Source organism: Echiichthys vipera, assembly GCF_963691815.1.
Source record: "Echiichthys vipera genome assembly, chromosome: 15".
In the NCBI taxonomy this organism is placed as follows: domain Eukaryota; kingdom Metazoa; phylum Chordata; class Actinopteri; order Perciformes; family Trachinidae; genus Echiichthys; species Echiichthys vipera.
Genome location: NC_139840.1, coordinates 11,197,964 through 11,224,842, shown reverse-complemented (window position 1 = coordinate 11,224,842; position 26,879 = coordinate 11,197,964). Strand labels below are relative to the sequence as shown.

Sequence of the window (26,879 nt, the reverse complement as noted above, 5' to 3'; positions counted from 1 at the left end):
TTTTAAGAGCACATTAAGCCTGAGATGGCGTTGTCATGAATATTTCAGACAAAATCTGATGGCGGTTGTCAGTTTTATCTCGAGGCTGTTGAGATGGTTAATTGTCTGTTTGCGCTGGAGTAGATAACCAGCTCCAGATGGTCCAGACCTCATCTCTACAACATTTAAGAGTGCAGTGTTGAAATCTTTCCCGTCAGGATCGACTAAACACAAATTTCTGTCAGCGGTGTAGCGCCTCACACACACTGTTGAACACTTTACACTGAGCTGCCAACAACCACAGCAGGGAGCGTTACAGCCACAGTTTTCTGCTGTCAGTCATTGAGCTGCTGCAATGGAGCAACTGGATACCTTGATGGAGGTTGATGAGTGTTTTCCATTCAATTACCCAACCTATATTTTCCCAGGCAGCCAGTGATTCGCCCCAGCGGTTTTTCAGTCAGAAATCTTCTTTCCAAGCTGCCGCCAGCACTTAATCCCAGTTATCATCTGAAAGATTGCTCTTGTCGCTAGAGCCGCACTTTCCTTCTGTTCTCTGGAGCATTTTAGCATCTTTCAGCAGTTTTTATGTTGTGGTTTATTCTCACAGGAAGCTCTACCCTTCCTGTATAGCACCAATCAGAAAACCAACAAAGGTAAGCCAAGGCAAGGCAAGTTATTTGTATAGCACAATTCAACAACAAGGCAATTCAAAGTGCTTCACATAAAACATTAAAAGCATTGGGAGAAATAACAAATAAAACATATACATTTAAAACATATAAAAGGTCAATTAAAACATATAAAAGATTTAATACGCATAAAATGTCATTTTTAAAACATAAAATATGGTTACAGTGCAGTTTACTGAAAAGCAGCTGCAAATAGAAAAGTCTTCAGTCTTGATTTAAAAGAACTCAGAGTTGCAGCAGACTTGCAGTTTTCTGGAAGTTTGTTCCAGATTTATGGAGCATAAAAACCTCTCCATCTTTAGTTCTCACTCTGGGGACAAAGAGCAGACCTGTCCCAGATGATCTGAGAGGTCTGGATGGTTCGTAGAGAGATCTAAAATGTATTTTGGTCCTAAACCATTCAGTGCTCTGTAAACCAACAAATGTATTTTGAAATAAAATCTTTGACAGACAGGAAGCCAGTGTAAAGATCTGAGGACTGGAGTGATATGATCAACTTTTTTGGTCTCAGTGAGGCCTTGAGCAGCAGCGTTCTGGATTAACTGCAGCTGTCTGATGGACTTTTTAGGGAGACCTGTAAAGACACTGTTAAGGTAGTGACTAGCTGGTTAACATAGGGGAGCATCTAGCAGCTAAAGAGGCGGATATTTCCCTCAGGACTTAAGAGCAAACCAGAGCTAAAGGCCCTGACATGCCAAAGTCAGGCCTTCAATCATTGTCTTTCCTCCTTGTTTTTTGCAGCATGTCCTGCCCTGTTGGCATGTAGGGTCGGATACAGGTAAAAAAAATAGATATGAAAAATATATGGATAAATTGATATTATTCAACTGAACATTTGTTCACAGCAGTTCAAATGTAGGTGAAAAACTGACTCAGTCAGTAAAAACTGAAACAGTTAATCAACTAGTTAATTGGTAGTAATCACATTAACATGGACATGATGTTTGTAGTTTAAGGGATGCACTTCACATGTTTTGATCAATTCTGTTTTTTCTTCCATATTGAGGTTGAATGCACGTATTGTTAGTCACTCTGGACAATAGCCTCTGCCAAATGGCAGGTTTAATGTAAAATTTCAGCCCATAATGATTTCTATTGTTTAAAAAGCATGTAATTTGGAGACTATTGTCTTAGCTCAAACAGTCCTGGCCAACATTTAATTTAAAGAGTGATGTTGGCAGCTTGGAGAACATAATTGTTACGGGTAATGTACCTCTTTGGTATAAGAATTAATTATGTGACAAATGTGGGGAAGTTGCAGGTGCAAAGTACAGAGCCTCAACACACTAAACTGAGGGTTGAAGTGACGAATGTTTTGATGATTGTTGATTTTCTCCGGGGTAAGAAACCATATTTTTAACACACACACACCAGCACCTGATACCAACTGTGCTGTAAAGCCCACACACACATACAAACACACACACACACACACACACACACACACACACACACACACACACACACACAAACACCTTTCAGTAAATTCATTCACACAAGGCTGCACACATGCATATGCACATTGCATTATGGGTCCAGTCTGATCAAAAACTAATGGAGCAGAAATGTCCTCTGAAGTTAAAGGACGCCTGTGAAATTGCAAATGTTGAAGCAAAAAATTCTCGTCTGCTAAATTGGAGTACCCTTTCCGCATTTCACCCCGTCAACATGTAATTTGTTGATTTGTCAAATATTCACACATGATCAGTTTTACTGTCCCCTGTGGGCAAATTGTGCCGTTTTTTCCAGTGCATTCTGGGTGAAAGAAAAAATGGAGACAGGTTTTGGTCAGGAAACAACAGCCTAAAGCAGGAGGGGGGAAAAATTGAAAAATGCAGCCGGCAGCAGGGAAAAATGCAGAGTCTACAGAAAACACTGCGTCAACAAAATAAAACAACCAATATTGAAAAAACTCAACAATGGAGTGGTGGGAGGTGGTTTGAACACAGAGGAAGACTGCACCATCCTCTTCCATATGGCTTCCTGCCAGTTTATACTGGGAGATAAAAAGTGATGCATTTTGTATATTTAACCTTACAAATGAAAATGTTAAAGAAAATATGTACACACACTTACAGTCCTGCAAACTACAGTATCAATCAATCCCATTGTCTATACACTCACAGTACCCAAATGGCCTGTCCAACGTAATGGCTGCCAGTTTACCTCACATCCTGCAAGTAATATGATACTGCTTATTAGGGGAGAAGTAGAGCTCCATAAAGTTAATATGCTGGGAGGTTCAAACACAGACATCTTATCAAGATAATATACAGTGACGGCAATAATGTTTAATCAGGTTGGGAGCAAAAAGAGGGCTTGCTTTTTGTAAAGCTTTATTATGCCCTTTTGTCTCCTGTACTCTTTCTGTCCTTTATTTTTCATTTTGGCTGTCACGCAAACAAATGCATATATATTCAAAAAATATATATTGATTGTAGCTTTGGGGAAAAAAATGATAGTGTCCTCTAGGGTGCCCTTCCAGTGTAACACTTGATACTCTGTCAATAACACAAAATTAATAATTATTCCAGTGGAGAAAACAAGATACAATGCCATATAGGCTGTCCTACATGCTAGAAAATGTTTCACATGCCCGTGCTCCACCACTTGCAGCTGCCGCCTCTTTTATTTTCCCGCCCCTGCCCTCAAACCAACTGAATCCACCACTGCCTGACAGTGTTGACATAAACTCAGGATGCAAAATCAATAGACTTCAAAATGAAGTTAAAATGTTTAAAACGTTTCACTTTTTAAAGCTTATTATTTTAAATGTTACACATGTCAAAATGTCCTACGTTTACATTAACCTGACTCTCGCCAGAGGAATTTCGTTCCGCCTAGATCCACTCTTCCATTTGGCATCCCTCCCTAGGAGAGGGATTTGGGGACCACTGAAAATTGGTGGGATTTTTATAGATGTGACATAGCGGAGAAGCGACTGTTTGGACAACAATGGCGGTTCGCATTAAGGAAGCAGGCCTCAACATTGATGCTACTTTTTTATTCCCGTGTTGTCCAATCTAGTGTCTAGCGCAATTCCCTGTGCCACTCTCATCAGCGTCACAGCTTGGTTCGATGTGAGTGGCTGAGGTAGCACCTCAATAAAGATGATGGACGAGTGGTTTATCCAATCATATGCAATGATTTTTGATAAGGCCCAGCCTTCTTAAACACCTCTCCTATGGAGCAATCCCAGATGGATGAGTGGAGCTAGGCAGAAGCAAGGCGGAACGAAATTCATCTGGCGAGAGTCAGGTTACATTTACATAGCTTTTAGAAGCAAATTGAAAGAATTAAAATGGGGTTAGGACAAAGTGTATTTTAGATGCAGACATTTATATAAATATTGAAGATATTAGAAATAATAAAACGTTTAAAAATTGAGTTTACGTACTGATTACTGTAAGAGTTTAATAGATTATTTAAATGTTTCACTTGAAAAACGTATCAGGACGTACATTGTCCTAGTTCCCAAGAACCACTGGATATTGTGTTACTTAGGTAAAAGATTGATTTCCCTTTTTTGTTCTGAAATATCAGCTGCTGATCTTTCTGCCCTTTGTTTCTGTCATCGATCATATTTTGCTCTCATAACCTCACGTGATGTTGTTCCAACCTACTGAACAGACTGTAGTAGAACAGACAAAGGACCAATTTAGCTGATATTGGGAGCCTCAGTGGATTTGTGACAATAGATTTTTTTGTTACCTGCACAGGGGATTATGCTCTCAAATCTCAAGTATTAGTGGGGTTTACCAGGGGGATTACGCATTGTACTTGATTCACAGTTGGTCCAAACAGATAATGCACCACTGTGGAAGCAAGTATACCTCCAACGAAAAGCTGTATCCTGAACAGAAGTTAAAACAGGCAGCAGATGCATTAATCATCTCATTCTCTGTGCTATCAAAAGTGGGTGGTTTTCCCTAATGACTAAGGAATATGTGACTGCAGAAAATGTGTAACAGTAGTTCATTGTTCTGCTACATACTGTAGATACTGAGACATTCATCAAACTGGGTCCTTTTTTCATGATATGAGGAAGGAAGTGGCACTGGGACCCAGTCACATCTACATAAACACGTAATCTAGTCATGAGAATTCAGCTGCTGTACAAGAACAGAACTACACAAGTCAGATTTGGATAAAATCATATAACTCAGGAAGCTAATGTTTCAGTATAAGTGCGGCATCTTTCCTTGTAGCTCACTATTGTCACTGCATCTGTATATCAATAAAATAGCTTACACATATTACAATCAATTTATGAATAATGTTTTATTATTTTGTCATGCTTACAACTATGCCCAATCCCAAATTACAGACACAATAGCATCATATAACCCAATAAACAATACCATAAAAAGTCCTCAAATAAAGCCAAATTTAATTTAACATTTTCAGACCTTCCAGGTACAGATAGTACAAAGGGTCTGAATATATATCTCTCCCTCCTCGACAGCTCATCTCTGTCTCTATCTCTATCCCACTTCCCTCGCTTGCTCACTGTACTTTTCCTGAAAATTGGAATAAATTTAGAGAGTATTCCAAAAGGCTGGACTGTCACCGTGCGTCAGAGAAGTGTTTACCAAAAAGTGTCAGGTTGCACAGTAGCTTCACTTCTCACTCGCTGACCTCCGGCAGCTTGACAAGGATTTCACCAGAGCCAAGTTTTTGCACAAGAGCTCTGCAGAGAGAGAGATATACACTACCTAGAACATTATTTAATTTATAACTGTCATATATATATATATATATATATATATTAACCTCCACTCTCTTACTGCTGCTCGGAAATAATGCGTTTTATCTAAGCCAAAGTGTTGAACCTGAGCCATGCAGAAACTGAAAAAACAGATGTGTTGCAGTGCAGCAGCTGGCTGGAGCGATACAAACATCAGTTCATGCTGCCAAGTGAGATAAATGCAGCACAAATTCTAACACTTCACACGCTAAATACTGATGTTCAACAATGGTGACGAGATTATGGATGTGTTAAAGGAAAATTCTGGTATTTTTTCAACCAAGTACTTTTATAATTCTGGCCATTCTGACTATGGGTCATGCTAACTTTTCACTTTAATAGGGAGATTTGGGAAACATGCTTCCGGCAAAGCATTTGTTTGGGCTAGGGACTGAATATGATTAAATAAATTATTTAAAAGTAATGCGCCTGAGTCCAAACATAGTGAACACAGAAAGTAGCCCCTTGAATGAGCTGGGGGATCTGTTTATGCTAGCTAACCAAACTAGCTGCTTGGTTAGCCTGCTAGCAACGACCTATTAATTTGCAGCTTTTACAAACATTTACTACTTATCATTTTATATACTTCATGATTCTGCTTCAACAGAGTGAGAGAGATATCACAACAAATGGTTGAAAATACTGGAATACTTCAGCCAGAGTCATGGAAGCAGATCACTATTTCAGGCAACTGATCTTTTCATGAGGATCACTGCATTGATTTGGTCTGACTCATATTCTCTTTGTTTACAGCACCTGTAGCAGTTAAGAATTCGGCTGTTGTTTCCATTTAGTGTAATAAAAATATGTTTTTTTTATTTTGGTAGCATTCATTCTCTCTCTTTTACTGCTGTTTCAGTGCCCCTTTAGCTCGTGTAATAGTCTAAAGTTGCAGTGAAAAAGTCACCAAACATCAAAAAATCCTTAGTGCCTAGCTGTTAAAACTACTTAGAATTGTCATCACAAACAAAGCATTATTTACAGTGGTATAGTGGAGGGTATACGCAGGTATGCAGAGTATAGGCTGTAGTTGTGTAGTTGACTGCATAACCACCTATCAGACAAAAAGCCGTTGGCATATATCGGAGAGTACCCGCCTCCTCCTCAGTAACCCACTCATCTAGTAGTACACCACCTCACCCACTACCACCACACCACTTATTATTTATTTACATTTATTTATCAGAGCTTTCACAATAATCACTCAAAATCAGCAGATGGAGGCGCATATACACTGCTGTTCACGCCGGCCTGAGTCTCTCTCTCTCTAGTTGACTGATCCTTCACTCCCCTGTCGCTTCCCTTCTGTCTGTAGATGAAATGGAAATTCAAGCTTGAAGTCATATTTTGAGGGTTTTTTTTCAAGATCAAGAGATGAAGAGGTTGTATTTGTCATTTCTTTGTGTATTTGCATACATAACGAAATGCTGTTCCTCCCGGTTCAGTCAGTGCAAAAAGAAAATGTGTTACAATAAAATAAGATTAAATATACATGTCATTATATATACACAGTATGTAGTCATATAGACATGGTCTGAATGTGTATTTTTGAGGTAGATGCAGTGGCTGTGTGGTTTGGTCCATTTAGGTGCTGGTGTGTGTGTGTGTGTGTGTGTGTGTGTGTGTGTGTGTGTGTGTGTGTGTGTGTGTGTGTGTGTGTGTGTGTGTGTGTGTGTGTGTGTGTGTGTGTGTGTGTGTGTGTGTGTGTGTGTGTGTGTGTGTGTGTGTGTGTGTGTGTGTGTGTGTGTGTGTGTGTGTGTGTGTGTGTGTGTGTGTGTGTGTTTTGGGCTTTACAGCACAGTTGGTATCAGGTACTGGTGTGGTGGTTAGGGTGTGTGTGTGAGCGTGCGGGGATCTAGGAGAAGAGGTAGTGGGATGGGTGGTTAGGGTCCTTGATGATTTAGGTAGCTCTGCTGATGCAGCGCTGGTGTAAAATCTCTAATAAGAAGGGGGAGAGGCTGCTGGCTGTTCGAACTTATCCGGTCGAGATGGCGCCGTTCTGACGCCCTGCTGTTTCTAAAACCAGGAAGTGAGGCTGCAGGTGAGGATGCTTTCAATTGCGCCCCTGTAGGAGGTAGTGAGGTGTGGCAGGCCTCCCCACCACATACCTCACCACCTTCTACAGAGGTACCGTTGAAAGCAACTGTCTTCACACAGAGCCTTTGAAGCAGATGAGATGTGCTGATGAAGCTACAGTAGCTGCCCTCCTCATCTATATGTAAACAGTGAAATAATGATCTTTTCTTGTATTTTGCAGTTGGGTGAGGACACCTTCAACCGTGCCAAGTTGTTGAATGTCGGCTACACGGAGGCTTTGAAGGACGCAGAGTACGACTGCTTCATTTTTAGTGATGTGGACCTCATCCCAATGGATGACCGCAACCTCTACCACTGCTACGACCAGCCGAGGCACTTCGCCATCGCCATGGACAAGTTTGGCTTCAGGTGAGGTGATGGTTCTTCAGTATGGGTTATGGTCAAAGTGTTCTAATTTAAATTTTTTTTTTGCTCACCTCACGTCATAATTAACCCACTTTTAACTGTAGTAAAAGTAATAATTTCAAATATGTACACATATTGTTGACTGCTTATAGACCCACCCAATACAGTATACAATTTCACACTTTCTTTAATACAAATTTGTAGAATATAAATGTGTAATTTGCTGCCTAACAAACAACTTGGAGATGGCCCAGACTTCTTACAGACAATAGACAAAGAATCAGTATTTAATTTGACTAAATCTCATTATACTTTGAAATCCTCATCTGAAACCTAAATTAGCATGACAATACACCACAGTTCACTGCTGCCAGCTTTGATTTGATCATATTTCTTTAGTCCTAACAAGAGCACATGATGCAAAGCGTAACAAGAGTAACAAGTCTAGAACATAGCTTGTGCAAAGACCCTTATTAACTTATTAACTTCGAAGACTAGTAGACCAACATGTTGCTGTCTACTGCAACTATCTCTGCAAATTCTACTACATTGTGAAAGTTTACAATTGCATGTGACAATAAAGTTTAAACTGTTTTCTAATATGAACTCCCAACAATGTCTGAGGAAGCAAGCCAAACATAGTCCAGAGTTGCCCTTTCACACGTGCAGCACAGAACGGGATATTCTCCGTGTCAGAAGGCCAAATGAGCAGATCTATTAACACATGGGCTGACTCAGATATTACATTGACTTTGTACTGGGGAGCAGGCAGGGTAAACACTGTCTGATGTCTAGTTCAATTAATTTGATCAATATGCGTTCTCACATATAGCTCTGCCAGGTGATGTAGATAATTTCAGGTTTGCATTGCATTTCTGAAAGAGGCTCATGTTGTTAAAAGGTGTGGCCAAACGAGCTCCACAGTTTATTTCATTTTTACAGCCAGCACTGAATAGTGGCATAGCTGTATTAGTTGTATTTTTGCATAATGACAGCACACCTGCCCTTAATTATCTAAAAGCAGCAGAAGCATTGATTAATGGCCCAAACATGGCCGGTGAATGTGGCCTATCCAATCCAAGAGCTGTCATTCCACAAGAGCTATCCTACTGAAAAGCCTCAGTGGCTGCAGCAGGTCCCTGATATAGTGCTCAATAAGCTAATGCTATCTGGCAACAAATACAACACCAGGTGGTAAGCAGGGATGTAGCTAACATTTCGTATTAGCAATGAATCAGTAAAGACTTACAAGAGTTTTTTTTGTTTTTTTGGGCCGCTAGATAAGGAAGGAGAAAAAAAAGGATAAAGTAAAGTCTTTGGGTTTGAGTGAGTGGAAGGTCACAGCATTGATTGCAGTTAATTGCTATTGTAGAAATCAGATCATTGTAGAAAATTGGTTCCCAAGGTCGGTGGTCTAAGTCAGTCTTCAAACTTTCTCGCTTGGCAGGTTTAGCATTTAGGAAGCTTCCAAATTAAAGGGAAAAAAACCCAAGCAAGACACAAACAAAGAACTAATGGGATTTTTTGATTTAAGTCTCATGAAGTTGACTTTTGGCAAAGAGTGAATGTTGTTTTTTTAGCAAAGTTATTTCAGGAAGACAGCCGTAGCTGTTCTCAAATGTAAAAAGCACTAGACGTTTATAGTGAAAACTGCCAGTGAACGTCAGGTCACGTTAAGTGCAATTCTATTAGTTTATCACCTCACAACACCTGACAGCTGTCTGAACAGCAAGTCACCTTGAAATCCATTTCACAACACGGCTCTTTGAAAAAACATTTCACAAATTATAGTCTTTCAAAAGGACCTTAAGCAATGTATTAAATAATATTACCATTATGTTGTACAAGTTGAAAATGTGTGGACGTATAAAGACTTGTTCCCTGAGTGTGCTCCAGCTCATTTGCACATTTACATAGAGCACATTAATGCTAGGTTACGACCTACTCGTGGAAACGTTGGCACACTATTCAAAGACTTACACGGGTCAACATGCACTGTCAATTTTGAGAAAATGAAAGAAAGGCATAATGTGAAATAACCAACTCGTTAAAAAGGTACAATGCAGCAATTAAAGAGGAAAAGCCGATGTTTACAAATGCTGTATGACGCAGGAAAAGCATTCACCTTGTTTGATGGAGGTTAAGGATAGACATTTAATGTACAACATTACAGATTAAACCAAATATCAAATATTTAAACTGGAAATTAATGATGGTGCAAAAACACAAGAAAAGGAAAAATGAGTTTGCATGAACCAGGACAAGGAGTGGGTTTTTGTTTTTTAATTTCATACACCTTTTCCCAAAATAATTTAATTTAAGTGTATACTGTATCTCAGTATTGTTATTTGATGATAAATATCACACTTCTCCTAAGAAATAATCAGACAGATATGAAAATACTGTATGGAGTCCAAACTCTTGAAGATTTAATATAAGAGATTTGTTTATTCTTTCTAGTGAGACTTAATGTAAAAAAATGAACTCAATTCTTACATTTTCAGGAAAAACATGCAGTTAATCGAATTTCTCTCTTTCTCTCATCTTCTTCTCCTCCAATGTGTGCATTTTAAGCACACACACCCACACACCCACACACCCACACACAAACACACACCTCTCACCATATTGTTGCTGGGAGAATTTGAAACATACGGTCTCATTACTTTCTTCCTGTCATCTTTCAACAGGGAGCTGTCATATTTTTGACAACACATACTGTCCAGAATATAGACATGTGTACATACACACACACACACACACACACACACATACACACACAGACACACACGCACACACACGCACACACATGCACACACACGCACACACACACACACATGCATCAGCCTATGGTTTGACTCCAGGCGCCTGTCATGACACTTGCAGCCGATGTCCGTCCCACTCCACCGGCCTCACGACTTTAGAGGAAAAATAAAATGCCTGTCCGCCTTCTTTTACACACACACACACGCACACACACACGCACACACACACACAAATTACACATGGCTGCTAACCTCCTCCATCATTTCATTGTGTTGTTATTTCTTCTTCTTCATTTCCTCTGTTCTCATGTCTCTCTCAGTCTATCTTGTCCTCATCCATTTTCTCTGAGCTCTAATTTCATGTTGGTGCAATTATGAAATTAAATTTAGCCTTTTCTGACTTTTCAATTGTGAAGGGCCAATGCTTATCAAAGGAACCTTATAGCATTCCAGCTTACAAGACTAACTCGTCTTAAAGCGACCAATGTCTGTACAGCTGCTTTTAGGCACCAGAATCTTACAGCACACTATGCAGAATGGCCCCTCTTTACACCCGGTCATTTCATGTGAGTGGATTATATATGGATGTAAATTATCCACTTACTGTAGAAAGGCACCCATAAAGTGCCCATTAAAAAACACATGCAAGATGAGATACACTAGGAAAAGATCTGATTGCCTAACACACTTTGAGATGTTATTCAAATGTATATGTTGCTGTTTCTGTACGCCACATATAAAAACATGTGATGCTGATAATTGTTCATGAACAGTTTTAGATTATAAAGCACTGAGAATGTAAAATATCATCAACTTTGGCTTGGCATCCTTTATAGGATGATATGTTGCTCCATCTTTCCCAAATTATTAATAATACCTTCCTATAAATGATGGTAGCTATTGTTGTTGTTGATGAGTCCATATTGCCCACAAAACCTGTTGCTTCCTGTTGCTTCTCTTGGACATGTTAAAAGGGATTCTTATTTGTTTGCTTTTTCACTTTACCCATTGAAATACTGTATTGGGCTCTGTTTGCACACTATTAAAAAATAGCTATCTACGGCCTTTTTTTAAAACTGAAAAACTAATATTACTTAATGCCTTTATCAGTAATTGCAGCAACTTTTCTCTGAAGTTCTATGACACAGAAGCTGAGACTTGGGGCTGCTAATTTTCCTACTGCGTGAAGCGTCTTGTTTGTTTAGGCTATCACTTATTTTGTAATAATATATTTATTCACTTTTTTTCCCTTCCCTCATCGATCCCATCTCCTCATTCTCCCCTCCTGCAGGCTGCCCTACGCAGGCTACTTTGGAGGAGTTTCAGGCCTCAGTAAAAAACAATTTCTGAAGATCAACGGCTTCCCCAATGAGTACTGGGGCTGGGGAGGGGAGGACGACGACATCTACAACAGGTAAACGTGGAAGGATGTTGAGCGAGCTGCGGGTTCCGCCCAGGATTTCTTCACCAATAAAATGTGACGTTATCCTACCACATAGATTTATTTTTAATTTGCTATAATACAAGTAACATTTTAAGATTAGCATTTTGAAATGAGTACACCACACAGAAAAAAACAGTAAAATACCATCTGCGTTGGTTGTGATCAATTTGGAATCAAATCCTCAGCCCACCAACTGTCAAGCATACACACAGTCTCACACACATCACACAAATGTGCAGATTATTTCAGCCTAAAATCCGGTCTCTCGGCTGAATGTGACACTTAAGTTCTTGGTGGACTGGATGATTTATTGTAATTGTTCACAGAAGGAGAATTATTAGCAAATAAATTAACCTTTTGAAGCACTTCACTCAGCTTTTAATGGCTTGCCCAAGTTCACTAATAATATTACTGTGGAAGTGTTCTGAAATCCAATCTGGGAGAAGTATGTCTGTTTGACAGAAAGACGGAAAGGTGACTTAAGACTGCTTAAATGAACCACTTACAGGGCCATTACTTTAATTTATCTTCTACTCAGATGGTCGTTTTGACTGAAAATATGTTAAATCACCTGGTGAACTGATGATCTGACTATTAAACAAACTGTTTCAATGCTCAGTCATCCATCTGTGCTGGGCTCTACAGGAACAAAATCAGGAAAGCTGAAAGCGATAAAAAGAGATAAAGCATAGCAATAATGAAACTACCTTTGCATTGCACCTTAATCACAGCGGACATTTTCCATATTCCAAGATAAACGCTGTGCTCCGTCATTGACATCAACAAACTGGAGATGTCCAATTCAAATTGATGCACAACAAAAAATAGTTTCACAATTGGGAAGAAAAACAATTCTTACGTCTTATTAGCTGCAAGAGAACATTTATTTTAGTCATTTAAATAATAACATTTGCATTCTACAATCTGACTCGAGTACAGTGAATATGCACACACACAAGGCTACACAGGCTCACACAGCAGGACAGTATCCCCACAGACAAAACGCCACCTCCGTCTTTATCGTCCATATTCTTCACTGTATCTGTTTTTCGGTCCTGATGTCACTCTCACTGTGTAGGGCATCCTTGTCCTTTCTGTGAAAGAGCATTATATAAAAAACATATAATAGAGCATTTGGAAATTGGTGTTTTCAAGAATGGACTGTCAGCAGACACAGTATACAGGGGATTACAGTTGTTTGTCAGCGACCGTCTGGCAAGATGTGATAAAGATGTGATCTGTGTGTGATTCTGACTGAATGGATGTTAAACCTCTAACTTTTTTTATTGGATGATAGCTGCAGTAGGCCATTAAATGCTGTAGATTTCCCTCGAGATATGTTCTGCACTCCAACTGAGCTATTTCAGCTGCTATGAAACGTGAAGTGACATGTAATTAGAATCCCAGTAAATTGTTCAGACACCACAGTACAGCAATTCAAATGTACCTGAATGCATGGTGCCCATACTGTACATACGCTCAACAAGCTACTTCGTAAATTTCACCCGTAGATAAGAAAGTGTTAATTTAAGAGATGAAATTTTTCAACGCTGCTTAATGTTCCTCTTTCTTTGGAGAAGGTGCGAAATGTTGACAAAATGACATCCTATATTTTGAGCCCAGCTACAGAATTCTGGATATTATTTCCTCTGAATCAAAAAGCAAGGATGTCTTTGATGCTTTTCCTTTCTTTTTAGTATTTTGGATGTTAAAGTGAGACGACCAAATGTAAGTTTTGCTAAACAGTGGACACTGGCCACACAAGGCAGTTACAGGCTAATAGCTGATTGAATTTCCTTTCATTTTCCAAGATTGTTTGGGGTCAGTTGCTTTAATGACGCCAGTGGGGCATCCTGGTGGCATAGTGGTTCTATATGCTGTCCATATAATCGCTACAGTGTGTCCCTGGATTGAGTCCGTCCAGAGACCGCTGTCTCTCCTCATTTGCTCAGCTCTTCGCTTTAGCCAAACCCTGTGATACACATGTTACTAACACTTTTCGAGGATATAATTATGTTCACTGTCCGTATGCATCCTAATTCCTCTTGGAAATCATAGAAAAAAGACTCACAACTCAAGAACTTGCCTGAGAATTTCTAAATCTTCTTCAGTATCAGAGTAATCCTGTGATAGTTGTCCCTACATCCATGGATACATTGCAAATAAGAGCTTTCAAAAGTTAATTCAGCATACTGTTAATAGTGCCAATTTGTCAAAAATGTAGAAATACAGGCTAGAATAACCTAGACTTCAGTTGTGACCTGCAATGTAACTTAGAGAATCCATGGCAGTTCAATTTACTGGTTACAATCATCAAAGCATCTTTGGAAATTTTATTTAGCATCATAAGTGGAATATTAGTACACAAAAGTGAGGAACACCAGGGAGACAAATACAGAGAGAAGTCAAAAATGTTTTAAGGAAAACATGTGAAATCTTTATTCTCACTGAGACCAGGATACTGCATCTAGTCGAAAACATTTCCTGTTGGTGAAGTTTGAATGTGTTCAGTTCCCTCTATGTGCAAAGTAAGTCTAAGCATTATGATTTTCACTGTAGTGTCTAGCCATGGGGTGATTGCAGTTCCTAATTCCAATGGTGTATTTATGCTCTGTCAGGTGATCTCTCAGACGTTTTTTTCCCTTGTTGTTGGATCTACGTTTGAGTGAAAGCAATTCTTACCTTTCCGGCATTTTTACACTTTTCTTTTGTAATTTTAAAATGCTCCTAATAAGCGTATGGCACACTAAAATGTAAAAGAGATCCACCAGGTGTTGAAACTCATCAATATTCAATTCTCATATATTTCTGATAAACGCTCTTAATAAAATTATTTGCCGCGCTTCCTGCCTGTCATCCGTCACAGCGTCCGTTCAAGTTGCCTACCGCTGTTACCGCTTGTGAGTGAGTGCTGTGTGACATGTCAGAAAGGTAAGAGTTGATTTAATTGCTTTTTATGCATCAAATAGATTTGATGATAGAAACAGGGTGGACTACAAACAAACTGACAGTAATGGGTGATAGCCAGTTTCCTTCTATTTCCCTGCTTTTTCTCCATGTTGATAATTACAAACTGAGATTGTGAACATCCCAAAACTCAATCTTTTTATAAATGAATGAAGAAGTTTGTTTTGGACAGAAACAAGCGAGTAAAATGTGTGAAGGTTTTGTCTTGCTTTACTCCAAGGCTCACACACCCCTCCCTACCCATCACCCACCTGAGTTTTTCAGGGCTGGCTTTTTTTTTTAAAGACTTTCACGAAGCAATCAGAAGGAGAATGCCCTTGAAAACATGCTTGGACAAGCTGTTGGAAGAAGAGGGTGTGTGGACGGGGCTGTGTGTGGATGTACCGTAGCTGAAGCTATCGGAGCAATAAGAATAGTCTCCGACTCTCTTTTCTGATGTAAATACTTGAAATTGAACTTTTGAGCATTTTCAGGGCTGGCATAGTCAGTCACTTGGTTGTTCCGCTGCTTTGGTCCATACTGAAATATCTCAACAACTATTGGGATACTGTAGATTGACATGAAATTTGGGGCAGATGTTCATGGTGTCAAGACATTGCCAAGAATCCTAACAACTTTGGTGACTCTCTGATTTTACCTCCAGCTCCACCATCAGCTTGATATATGTGGTTTTGAGCAAAACATCTCAACAACTATTGGATGGATTACCTTGAAATATAGCACACATCCATGTACTACTCGGTATGAATGCTGATCATCTGGCTTTTAATTTAGTGCCATTATTAGGTAGAAAGATTAATTTGTCCAATACATAGACGGAAAATGGACGTTCTCTCAACTTGAGCCAATCGTACTCGCCTATGAGAGTCACCATCTCGTCAGACTTTAACTCCGCATCAAAGGACATTGATGTGACGTTGGGGGAAGGGAGATGCGTCCATCTGACTGACGTATATCTCCATGAGAAGTTAGGGCCAGCGGCTAGCTGTCACTCAAGAGGCCGCGCCCCTAATTATTCATGAACTTTAACCTTCAATAAAATACAAATCACCCCCTCAGTGTTGTCATGGAGATGTGACCTAAACATACAGACTAGAATGTTTTTTGTACCAGGCCTTAAAACAGGTTTAATTATGCTGTGAAAAACGACAAACTGCAACTTTTTGCCACTTCCTTATTGGATCAACCAGGAAGTCGCTGTGGTGGGGGCTTAGTCCAATACTACTGACTTCAGTGCTAATTAGTTCTTCTTTTGGGTGATCCAACGATCTCATATGGAAATCTATTTGATTTGGCATAGGTGTCCTTCCTGAGGCAATCCTCTGTTTGCAGCATCGGGGGAGCTGAGTGAACTAACAGGCCTGCTGACACAATCTCTCTGGACTCAGTAAAATGACTAGAGGAGGAGTAGAGACGGGGACTGAGGGTTAAAAGAACAGCAGTATATAACCCAGCGTGTTGCACCTGTGAAATGCGCACATTGCTCTTTTACTCTGTTGGTAAAAGGCAGCAAAGTTCACAGGTTTGAACCGTGCGAACAGCTGATGTGCACAACACAGCTCAGTCTTTGAAAGCTGCTCTGGGAGAAAAAAGGAGCATCAACTAAATTGCTCTTTTTTGGGGCCATTTCTTCTGTATTTTGATAGTGAGAGAGACAGAATAGAGGACAGGAGAGGGATAGGGGAAGGATGGAGCAGTGGACTCGAACCCATGCTGCTGCAGTAAGGACTCAGCCTAAATGGTGTGCTCTCTACCTAGTGAGCCACCGGGGCACCCACTGAATTGCTATTTCACTCTCTACTTTACCACCCCTCCCTCCTTCTTTTTTCTCTTTATCCACATCTCTTTTTCTATCTCCATCTCTGCTTCCCCCCAGCAACTTCCTTTATGCTAGGTTTGATGCCATAGACCTTGGCACAGCCACTGCCCGAAATGGGTCCTGCTAGCTCAACGCCTGCCCGGGGGAACTAGTTGTCCCTGCTGCTAAGTGTGGCACAAGCCCGTGGCAGAGAGGACACTTGCCATTTACACAACTGCCAGTGCCACCAAAATTGGTGGATATTACAAGGATAGAAGGAGAGAGGCGAGGAGTGGTTTCTCTCATCATCCTCTCACCTTCTCTGAACATGCAGCAGTAGCCTCGGGCAAAGACTGGAACTGTCCCAAGGGCTTCCGTGGCAGACCAGCCTTCACACATACACACTTCTTTCAGTGCTCCCTCTCTTTCTTCTTTGCCCTTTTTCCCCTTCCTCCCTCTAAACCTCCCGGTGGTGGCTCCCAACTGAGCCTGAGCCAGTGCACACATGCAGCCGCAGCAGCACTGCAGGACTGCACGTGTTAATGTGAAGCCTTGACATCGGTGTAAGAGTCAGGATATGTTGGGCTTAACACTCTGAGAATGCCAAGCTTTTGATAAGTTAAATCACACTTAAATTAAGTTGCTAAATTTCATGTTTAAACCTTTTTTAAACCCCAGAATTAAATATTTATAATTTTTATTATTATTATTATTATTATTATTATTAATTATGCTCTTACTTACCTCCATTAAACTTTGGTTTTCTTGCTTGACTGTTTCTGTGTGTTTTGTTTCTCTTTCCACTTCATTTACTGTAAACTGTAAAGCACTACTTTCTTTGCTTTTCACATGAACAGCCATGTCAAACGCTACCACTGAGGTTTGTCTCTGCGAAAGTGAGCGTTATTATCCCAATTTTCATCGTTCATTGGGTCTTGTTTCTCAGGCAGGCTTTTCGCACCCAACTTCAAGTGTGGCCATTAAAAACAGCTTTAAACACTTCTGTCTTTAAACCAACCTTGTTTGTTTTAAGCATACTGCGACCTTCAAAGTGTCCTAGAGTTGTAACTGAATATGCCAAAATATGCAGGAATACAGATTGTTCTCTTGGATGCCCCGTCATTCAATGATTGTCAGTTGCAGTTTGGTATGTGACCAAGTTTAAGTTAAAGTATGCCATTGAAATACATGATGATGAAAAGCATTTATTCATTTCATGTGAACCGACTGTAATGACTTTCCAGGCCTGCATCAAAGTTACTTATTTTAATCTGCAAATGCCAAGCACTACACATACCAAAGAGGCAGAAGAACAACCGAGGTTCCAAGGTAAAAAAGAGAACAAACAGGCCCATTTTCCTGTAGATATGATACTTTCAATATGACAGTCACAGAACAGAAGTCAACCCGGCACAGTATAGAGCACCTTGATATCAGAGTGGAATCAATGTGAAGGAGAAGGCGAGGTGACGGAGGAAATCAGCAACAGCAAACAGAAAGAGCAGTGTGACTGTGGAGCAGAGATAAGATCAGAGTGTCTTACCACTAGCATTGTGGTTGGTATGCATCCAAAGCCGGAAATAAATAAATTAATACTAAATACTGCCTTAATACTAGGCAGACATTGTTTTCATCTTCCTCTTCATTTAAAAAAAAATGTTTTTTTTGCACTTTGCTGCATGCAAGCATGAACCGGAAGTGCTTTAACCAGAACTAAAGTGCAAAAGTTTTAAAATATACAGTATATACAGTGGAGATCAAAATTAGAGAACAGAGAGAGTATTAAGAGAGAGTATTAATTCTTGCTTAACTGTGAATAATGTGAAATGTGAAATAATGTTGTTTTTTTACTGTTCAGAATTTGATAGAATATCCACTGGGGCTATACCACTGCTTTACTAGCATGTTTTTTTTTTTTTTTAAACCAAGGCACCTCAACACAAAACTTTTATTTTATGAAAACAAAACAGTGTGCTTTTATTTATATAAACTTTCAGATACCGTTTTAGATTGGATTGTTATATTTTATTAAATCTATCTTCACCTTATTTTAATGTAGACACCCTTAAAAATGTTTAACATATAGTTTAAAATGTTTTCATTCTGCAGTTGATGTTCTTTACCCTCAATCTGGGTCCCCTATTTGCATGTAGACGCGAGCAAATTGTGATGTTTGTGGATGTTTGAACCCTGAGTTACTAGTTGTTTCGTGGTCAACTGGTGCCATAGTGTGCGTCATTGATCTTTAGGGGAGATGAGCATCCTGTGTGGCCTTTTGCAAACTCCACAAGCATGAAAAGATGTTATTATTGACAAACAAAAATCGTCTCGTCTTTAGTTATATCTTGCTGTCAGACTTGAAGCAAGTCGATACACAATTGAAGCATGGAGGTGGTGCTCTTCATTCTTCATTGTTTTGAAATGTGATGCAGCAGGTCTGTGCCTATTCAGAGTCCCGGTCTCCAAGACCACCGACCATGTCAAGTTATTATCGACGCTGACCTGAATTTTTATTCACACATCAGAAGCAGCAGCATCACCACGTATACATTCTTTTTTTCCTGGTTGTCCCGTAAAAGCTATTCGCCAGCTCCAGTTGATTCAAATTGCAACTTTGAGGAATAAGAACTGAGGAATAAGAATACATATCCAAGGCTCATAGGACACTTACATTTTATTGCAACCGCATGTAACCTGTGATCCCTACATGTGTACTTTTATTTTACCTTCCTTCAGTAGTAAGGGATAGATCTTTTCCGAATGTTAAACCGGATACACACACAACCCTTTCTCTCTTGTGCGCCCTCTGTGTTAAATTGTATCAGAGAGCACAATAACGAGGGATGAACCAATAGAAACATCAAGTACAGGGAGGCGAGGGAGAGATGGAAAAGGTGGAAAATGCTCAGGAAGAAAAAGAGAAGTGAAGGGGAGCGGAGTGGAGAGGGAGAATTACAGTCAGTAGCTGTTGATACATGAACTCCCCAAGTATGGAAGCAGTGGAGTGAAGCCGTTACTTACTCACCTTTTTATTTGCTGTAGAAGTAGCCTGTCTGCGTATCAAGGAACCAATCTTTACAATGTGAATGTCAGTAAGCCGCATTACACTGCTGTTTATTTAATTGAGGATTATTCTAAAGGATTTATTCTTTTAAGGAAGGGAAAACAGATAAGTTAGTACTTTTAGACAGGACATGGATAAAAAATATCTTGATAGAAGAAATAGGCATGCGTTTGCATTTTTGTGCAGAATGTTATCACAAAAAAACATTTTGGTTGTATCCCACCAGCTGCAGCAAGAATGATGTCCAACCTTAATCCTCCAAAATTAAAGTGAAGTAACTCTATTTATTTAGCACAGTTGAAGAGCAAACATCCCAAGGAGCTTTGCAATTTACAAAAATAGGAGTAAATAAAGAGGGTAAATAAAACTAAATACAATATTAATAAGGCAACAGGTGGGTTTTGAGCTGCTTTTTGATTATAATTATAAATCCTAATGCCCGCAAAAAAAACATCAAAACTTATCATTTTGCATGAAAAATGTATTTAAATAATACTCATTTACTAATAATTTATACAAAACAACTGCACAAAATCGATTCTTTTTTTCCCCTTTCTCCTAAAATATGTTTTCCCTCCAAGAATACGCATTTTTCTGATATCACACTGATTTGTCTTTATTAGCTTTTAGATTTGCCGTCCCCATTCATGTCTCTGAAAAAAGGCACCTTTTCAGACATAATATTATTTTATTTCTGTTATTTTAATAGGCTACACGTTGTCATTAAACAACCTTTTTTATTTTATTTTTAAGTGTGCAATCTTTCAGAAGACAACAGACCATTTGAAAGTCTCTCACTCATGCAACACCCTGATGTGTTGCTGCTGAGATAAAAAATCTATCTCCTGTTCACACCTACACACCTTACTTTTCTATTACCTTCTCACTGCTGTGCATCTTCCAGCCCTCCACACACCACCACCCACTCTTCCTCTTCCTCTCCCAGCTCATTTCTGCAGGCGGAGGGAACTGAGGCAGGACCTCAAACTTAGCTCCTAAATCTCCTTCACTCCATTGCTCTAATGCAATTAACTCTGCTACTGGTGGGAATACAAGAGGAGAGCTGGAGAAATTCCTGATTAATCCAATCGAATAGGTCTGTGTGTGTGTGTGTGTGTGTGTGTGTGTGTGTGTGTGTGTGTGTGTGTGTGTGTGTGTGTGTGTGTGTGTGTGTGTGTGTGTGTGTGTGTGTGTGTGTGTGTGTGTGTGTGTGTGTGTGTGTCCTCCTCTGCCTCGGGCTTCAAATGAAACTTTTCATGGTAGATTATATTAGTGGGCAGATATTCTTGTAAGGAGGGAGAAGTGCTGGACAGTCCAACGCTTTTAATATGCACAAGGTGCCTCTGCTAGTTAAGTAGACTATACTGTTTAATGGACTCACTACACGGGACCAACTGTAACTGTGTTTATATGGGGCCTTTATTCCATTTTTTAGCATTGTAACATCTCAAGCAGAAAAAAGTTGCCTTATATAATGTAATGTAAGCCTTAAAGATTTCAGCCCTGACAAATAAAGTGCCCTTCCTGTGACTGCTTTCACAAAAAAGCCACCCTGTGCTTCACCAGTTGAGGTGAGGTTTTAAACGTGAAGCAGCCGCAGCAACAGCTCTTAATGCACCTCGGATGTCAGGAATGTGACAGACATCAATGAATGCTGGTTTACATGCTGCATTGTCTCCTGGGAATCCGGCATGTGTAGGAAAGAATTGAGACTGATATATTGTATAGATCGGTAATAGCTGATTGTAATTATATTACAAATAGTTACACTACTATTACATTTTCAAGAGGGTAACTTGTAATTGTAACCAATTACATTTTCAAAGTAATCTTCCCAACACTGTATATAATACATATCAGTACACATGCCGTGTCTCGGAAAAGCAGTGTGGTCTACTTCTGCGTACTTTTTTTTGACCCTACTGCTCCCAGTCATACTTGACTCTCTAAAAAATGGTCATAAAATGCTAAAAGGTCCCCTACAGTAGAGAATTTCACAGCGGCCGCCCACCTGCTGTGCTTCGGTGGAGGTGGCTTTCGAAATGTGTTGGCTCTGGATTATATACATCACACAGGGAAACGCTGGAGCTTTCCATCCAGCAAGCTCCACTATATCCTTAGTGTCCTCTCCCTTACATAATATTCATACTGTACTACGCTGTCACGCCATGTTACTGCCTACTGCCTGTCAGAGTGGTGAAAGATAATGACTGCACTGTGTGTGTGTGTGTGTGTGTGTGTGTGTGTGTGTGTGTCTGCGTGTGCGTGTGCGTGTGCGTGTGCGTGTGTGTGTGTGGTGCTCCAGCTGAAGTCAAGGACACGATTCTGTGCAGTCTACAAGAATGAAGAGAATCCAGTGGATTGGTCACTTCACAGCTGATCACAACACACACATGTGAATATATACACAAAAGCACACACACCAAACCACACAACTTTACAAGGTCACAGTATAAAGTGGATGTTTCTTTTAGACAGTTTTCGTCTTATTTCAAAGTGTCCCTCTGAAACCAATCAAACCCAATTAGACGTAACAATCCTGAGCTTCCTTTATGAAACAATGTGTGAATGTATTCGAGCGTGAGTATGTGTGGAATAATAACAGCTTTCTTGTGTCTGCGTGAGTTCCTTTTTGTGAACAAGAATCTTGGACTAGCATGCAAAGTCTCATATTGATGAGACAGAGAGCCAGCCCACCCTCCAGGACTATTTTTGTGAGATTTTCAAAGAGGAATTTTTCTGAAAGCAGGCAGAGATACAACGATGTAGCGAAAGATACAGATTTCAAAGAAGCTCTGATAATATTTTACAGAAACAAACACACTGTGATCATCACATGCTGAAGAAGCCAGAGAACTGCTTCCATTTTCTCTGAGGATTATTTACTTGATAACCATCGTTCAACACTGGAGATGCTTAAAGTGTCATGATCACCTCAGAAGTTTTCACATCTCCCAAACTATAAAGCGGGCACACAGACTTGAAACTGCTTCTAATCATTTCATCAAACAGATTATTGATTTGATGAATTCTTTAGACCCTGATGAGACAGAACGAGGCGCATCACCCTGTCCTCAGCTAACCGTTATTTTGCTGTGAAGTTAAATGATGTTGGGGCGCTTTTCCACTCTGAGTTGAAGGGGCATCGAGCAGAAAAACGTGAGGTGCTCAGCAACGCAAAAGCAACGAGCAAACCGCTTCACTCTCATTTGTGGCCTAATTCAAAGTAAATCCGGTTCCAAAATGTGGCAGTTGTAACCAAAGATGTAATTAACAAAGGACAAGGTGCTAGATTCACTTTTCAATATGTGCTGAAGTTAATGGTTTAAACTTGCATTCATTCATTTGTTTTGGCCACTTGATGCCAGCGCAACAATTTGTAAACACAGCACTGACATATTATCACCTTATACAGTTGTTATGGCAAACGTGTCATGGCAAATGTTGCTTGCTTACGCATCCAGCAGCGACATCAGTATTCATATGGAGTCGTGTGTGGGGCTACCTGATGAATATAAGTCTGGTATTCACTCGATTTTTAGCTCTAATTTGGTCTCCACAGAATACTAAGTGAAGTATTTGGCATCACACACGGTTGATGAGAGAAGTGAGACTGAGAAACAGTAAAATTGTGATCCAAAATACAAAATAATTGGCCTTGAAGATGCTAAGACTCTCTGTTGTGTTTAGGGAAACTGCAGATTATGTGGAGGGTAGAAAATTCTCTGTGGGTTTGTGACTTCTGTTTGAGTGACCCCTTTCACAGGACCTTACCTAAGTTCGAAATTATTCCCTCATCCGCTCACTCACTGTCCCCTCTATAGCTTTATTAAATAGTGCACGATATAGGGAATGATCGAATGAGATTTTGGACACTACACTGGGATTTTCTAACAAATCATTGCATCAGTAGATGCGCAGGCTATATGTGTGATGGAAGCAAGTGTGTCCAGCATCATGTAAACAAACAGAGCTGTAAACCCGTTTTACAGTCTGTTTATAATACAAACCTGCACTCAGGAGGACGGTAAAAGGTTGTATTGATGTTGAACGTTAATTTCAGTTTCGATGGTGTTAAAGTGTTGTTTTGTGTCCGGTTGTGTGTCCTGATTGCGAGCTGTAATAGCCCTCAGATAATTTATTTCACAGCCGAGTAACAGTAGTAAGCTCACAAGGAACTTGTGAGTACCAGTTGTTGGTAACTGCAGTTAGCTCTACCGTTAGCACCTCTTCTGCTTCTTCTTCTCCTCCTGTAAAACATGACTGCATTTCATTGTGGTATACAGGAGTACAATGTAGAGTACATCCTATGTACGCTCAAATTACTTGTGCATTGTGGGTATTTTATAGTGGACAATAGAGTGAATGAAATTAACCACGGAGAATTCGAACACCACTACAAAATGGCGTACACACTCTATAGTGCCCTACTTCTGTGATAGGGAACAATTTCGAACACTGCTACAGTCATGTGATCCATTATTAAAGCCTCTGAACACCCACACAGGTGTTTTCAGATATTCTGGCTCATTACACCTACAGCATGCTTGGGTTGAAGGTGGGCGGAGCATTGATGGGAATTTAAGAGGTCACAGATCTCCATCTACCACTAAGAATGATATTGGTGTGATATGTCCTGCCTTAACAGGTAATAAAGTTAACAGGAGACTCAGGAAGATGTCAATCAATCACAATAAATACACATCCACACAGTCCTGAGAAGAGGTCTAATCAGACTGATTAACGGAGAACCTGTGTGGGTGAGAAGAGAACTACAAAGCACAAACTGAACACTTGGAAGTGTTTTAACACATTTTTCAAGCTGTCTGACACCATTGATTATGTCATTTTAGACTTTGACTCGTGATTTTCCTCACCTTCTGCACATTTGTTTAGTGAGTGATATATTTGATTTGAATGCTTCACTGTACATCATTTAAGTGGTTATAGATCAGCCCCTGCAAAGTCAACCACAAACAAGACCACAAGCACAAAACATTTTTTGTCCTGTCAATGTCACTGTCACCTCTGTAGTGGTTTTATGTCAATGCTCGGTACTGTTGTTGGGCAAATTTGACTATTTCTCTCAGAGTTTTGGTTTGTTTTTCAATTGCTGAGATGTAAAATACATTGGACAATGAAAACTTAATTTATTTTGGAAGTAACTGCAATATTTGATGTTGAATAGGCCACTCTTTTGTTGATGATCAGAAATCCAGTGCTTGATTTACTCAAGTCCTGTATTTAAGTACATTATTAATATACTAGTACTTTACTCAATATTAATTACACCTAATACATTATAGGGGAATGTTGCCCTGTTTACTCCACTACATATATCTGGGTTTGAATCCCAAAGAGGTAAAAATGTGTAATATCTCACTCACACAAAAATATTAGAGAAAAATGATCTTCTTTCCTCTTACATTAGTCATCTCACCATCCCTCAGATTTACCTTGAGACCCTTAAGAGGTGGCCCTAAGACAGGCCTATTTTCTGCAAAAATTGGTACTTTTGCTTAAGTACTTTACTTAATCTTACTTAAGTAAATTGAGCTGGTTATACGTTTGTACTTTTCCTTAAGTAGGATTTTTATGACTTACTTGTAATGGGGTATCATTACACAACAGTATTAGTCATTTTGCTGAGGATCTAAGTACTTTTTTCTAGCAAATACTCCTGTACAACAAAATCAACAGATTGTTTATCTGCCCCAACAAATTTATTTATTTATTTATACTGAATTTTACTTTTTAGTGAATTAATATGAAAATAATACGCCGAGATCCATAATGAATCAGATGAAGAACGAGGGATTGACCATTTCTAGCTGATGTCACCGCAGTCGAGCCTCACGCTCTGCAGGGCAACGAGCACAAAGAAAGATTATTTGAAAGATGCAGAACTGTGAATAATGTATAACTAAGCTCACTGCATGGAAGAGCTGAGGAAGTGAAGGAGAGGACTGGCGCGCTCACTCTCACGCTCTCACATTGTTAGCACCATAATAAATCTCTAAGTTATGCAAATGCATGCATGCTCTCATGTGCACGCAGAGACGTATTGACAAAGGCAATCATCTATGCATGTGCCGAGTAAGCAAAGTCACTGAGAAGAGGGAGAGAGAGAAAGGGGGGCAGAGGTGTTATTTAGTCTGCCGATGAATTTATTGGGAGGGTTGTTTTTATGGAGTTTGGGTTTTGCCTCGTACGGATTGATGTGCTTTTGATGGGACACGGAGTACATTCTGGGTTATTTACAGTCCGCTGGCTTTGTAAGAAGAAGAAAATGGAGAAATGGGGAAGGGGAAAGGAGACGAGAGGAGGAAGGGGAAATTAAATAAGTTGTGTAAAGAAAAAGGGAGGATAAGAAAGGGAGGGAAAAGAGATAGAGTTGAAAGGACAGTGTAGAGAAAGAGTTGCACCAGTAAACCAATACAGCCCAGCTTAGCTTAAATACTGAAGGCATTGATATTTGGTGAAATATGCTTGTTTGTTTTTTTGCTAACAGATGATTGCTACTCTTATGCCAGTGTGTTAAGCAGGAGCCAGGAGGTGATTAGCTTAGCTTACCTTAGCATGAAGAGAGGAAGCAGAGGGGTTTAGCTAGCGTGGTTCTGTCCAAAATGCTAAATATGCTCATCATCTCCAAAGTGAACTAATACACATGTTGTATCTCATTGTGTCTCACACATAAATGAAGAAACTGCAATTTGTATTTGTGTATCTATTTCACCTACAAAGGCCAAGTGCAGTGATGGAAATTATTATCAAAATGAGTTGTGAACAGTTTAGGGCCTGAAAATATGGATGTTTTGATCAATTTGGATAAAAATTATACTATGGCAGCAGTAAACCATAATATATGATGGATGTGCCAGCCATCCATTTGTTGAACAAACTTTGAAGCTATTTTGTATTGTCTGTATGTGGCAGTTGCTGCACTCTGTTGCAGTGTTGACAAATCGTGTATCTGTCTGC

At 39.7% G+C, this 26,879-nt stretch overlaps 1 protein-coding gene across 1 annotated transcript in view; it reads left to right on the top strand.

Annotated features, from left to right (window-relative positions):
- b4galt2 (UDP-Gal:betaGlcNAc beta 1,4- galactosyltransferase, polypeptide 2) overlaps positions 1 to 26,879 on the top strand; it is a gene marked incomplete at both ends in the record, with an annotated part of 132,850 nt that overhangs the window by 94,508 nt on the left and 11,463 nt on the right. The window contains 2 exons of the mRNA XM_083927896.1: positions 7,676 to 7,863; positions 11,917 to 12,039. Coding sequence (XP_083784022.1) covers positions 7,676 to 7,863; positions 11,917 to 12,039 — 311 coding nt within the window. The remainder of the gene's footprint in view (positions 1 to 7,675; positions 7,864 to 11,916; positions 12,040 to 26,879) is intronic.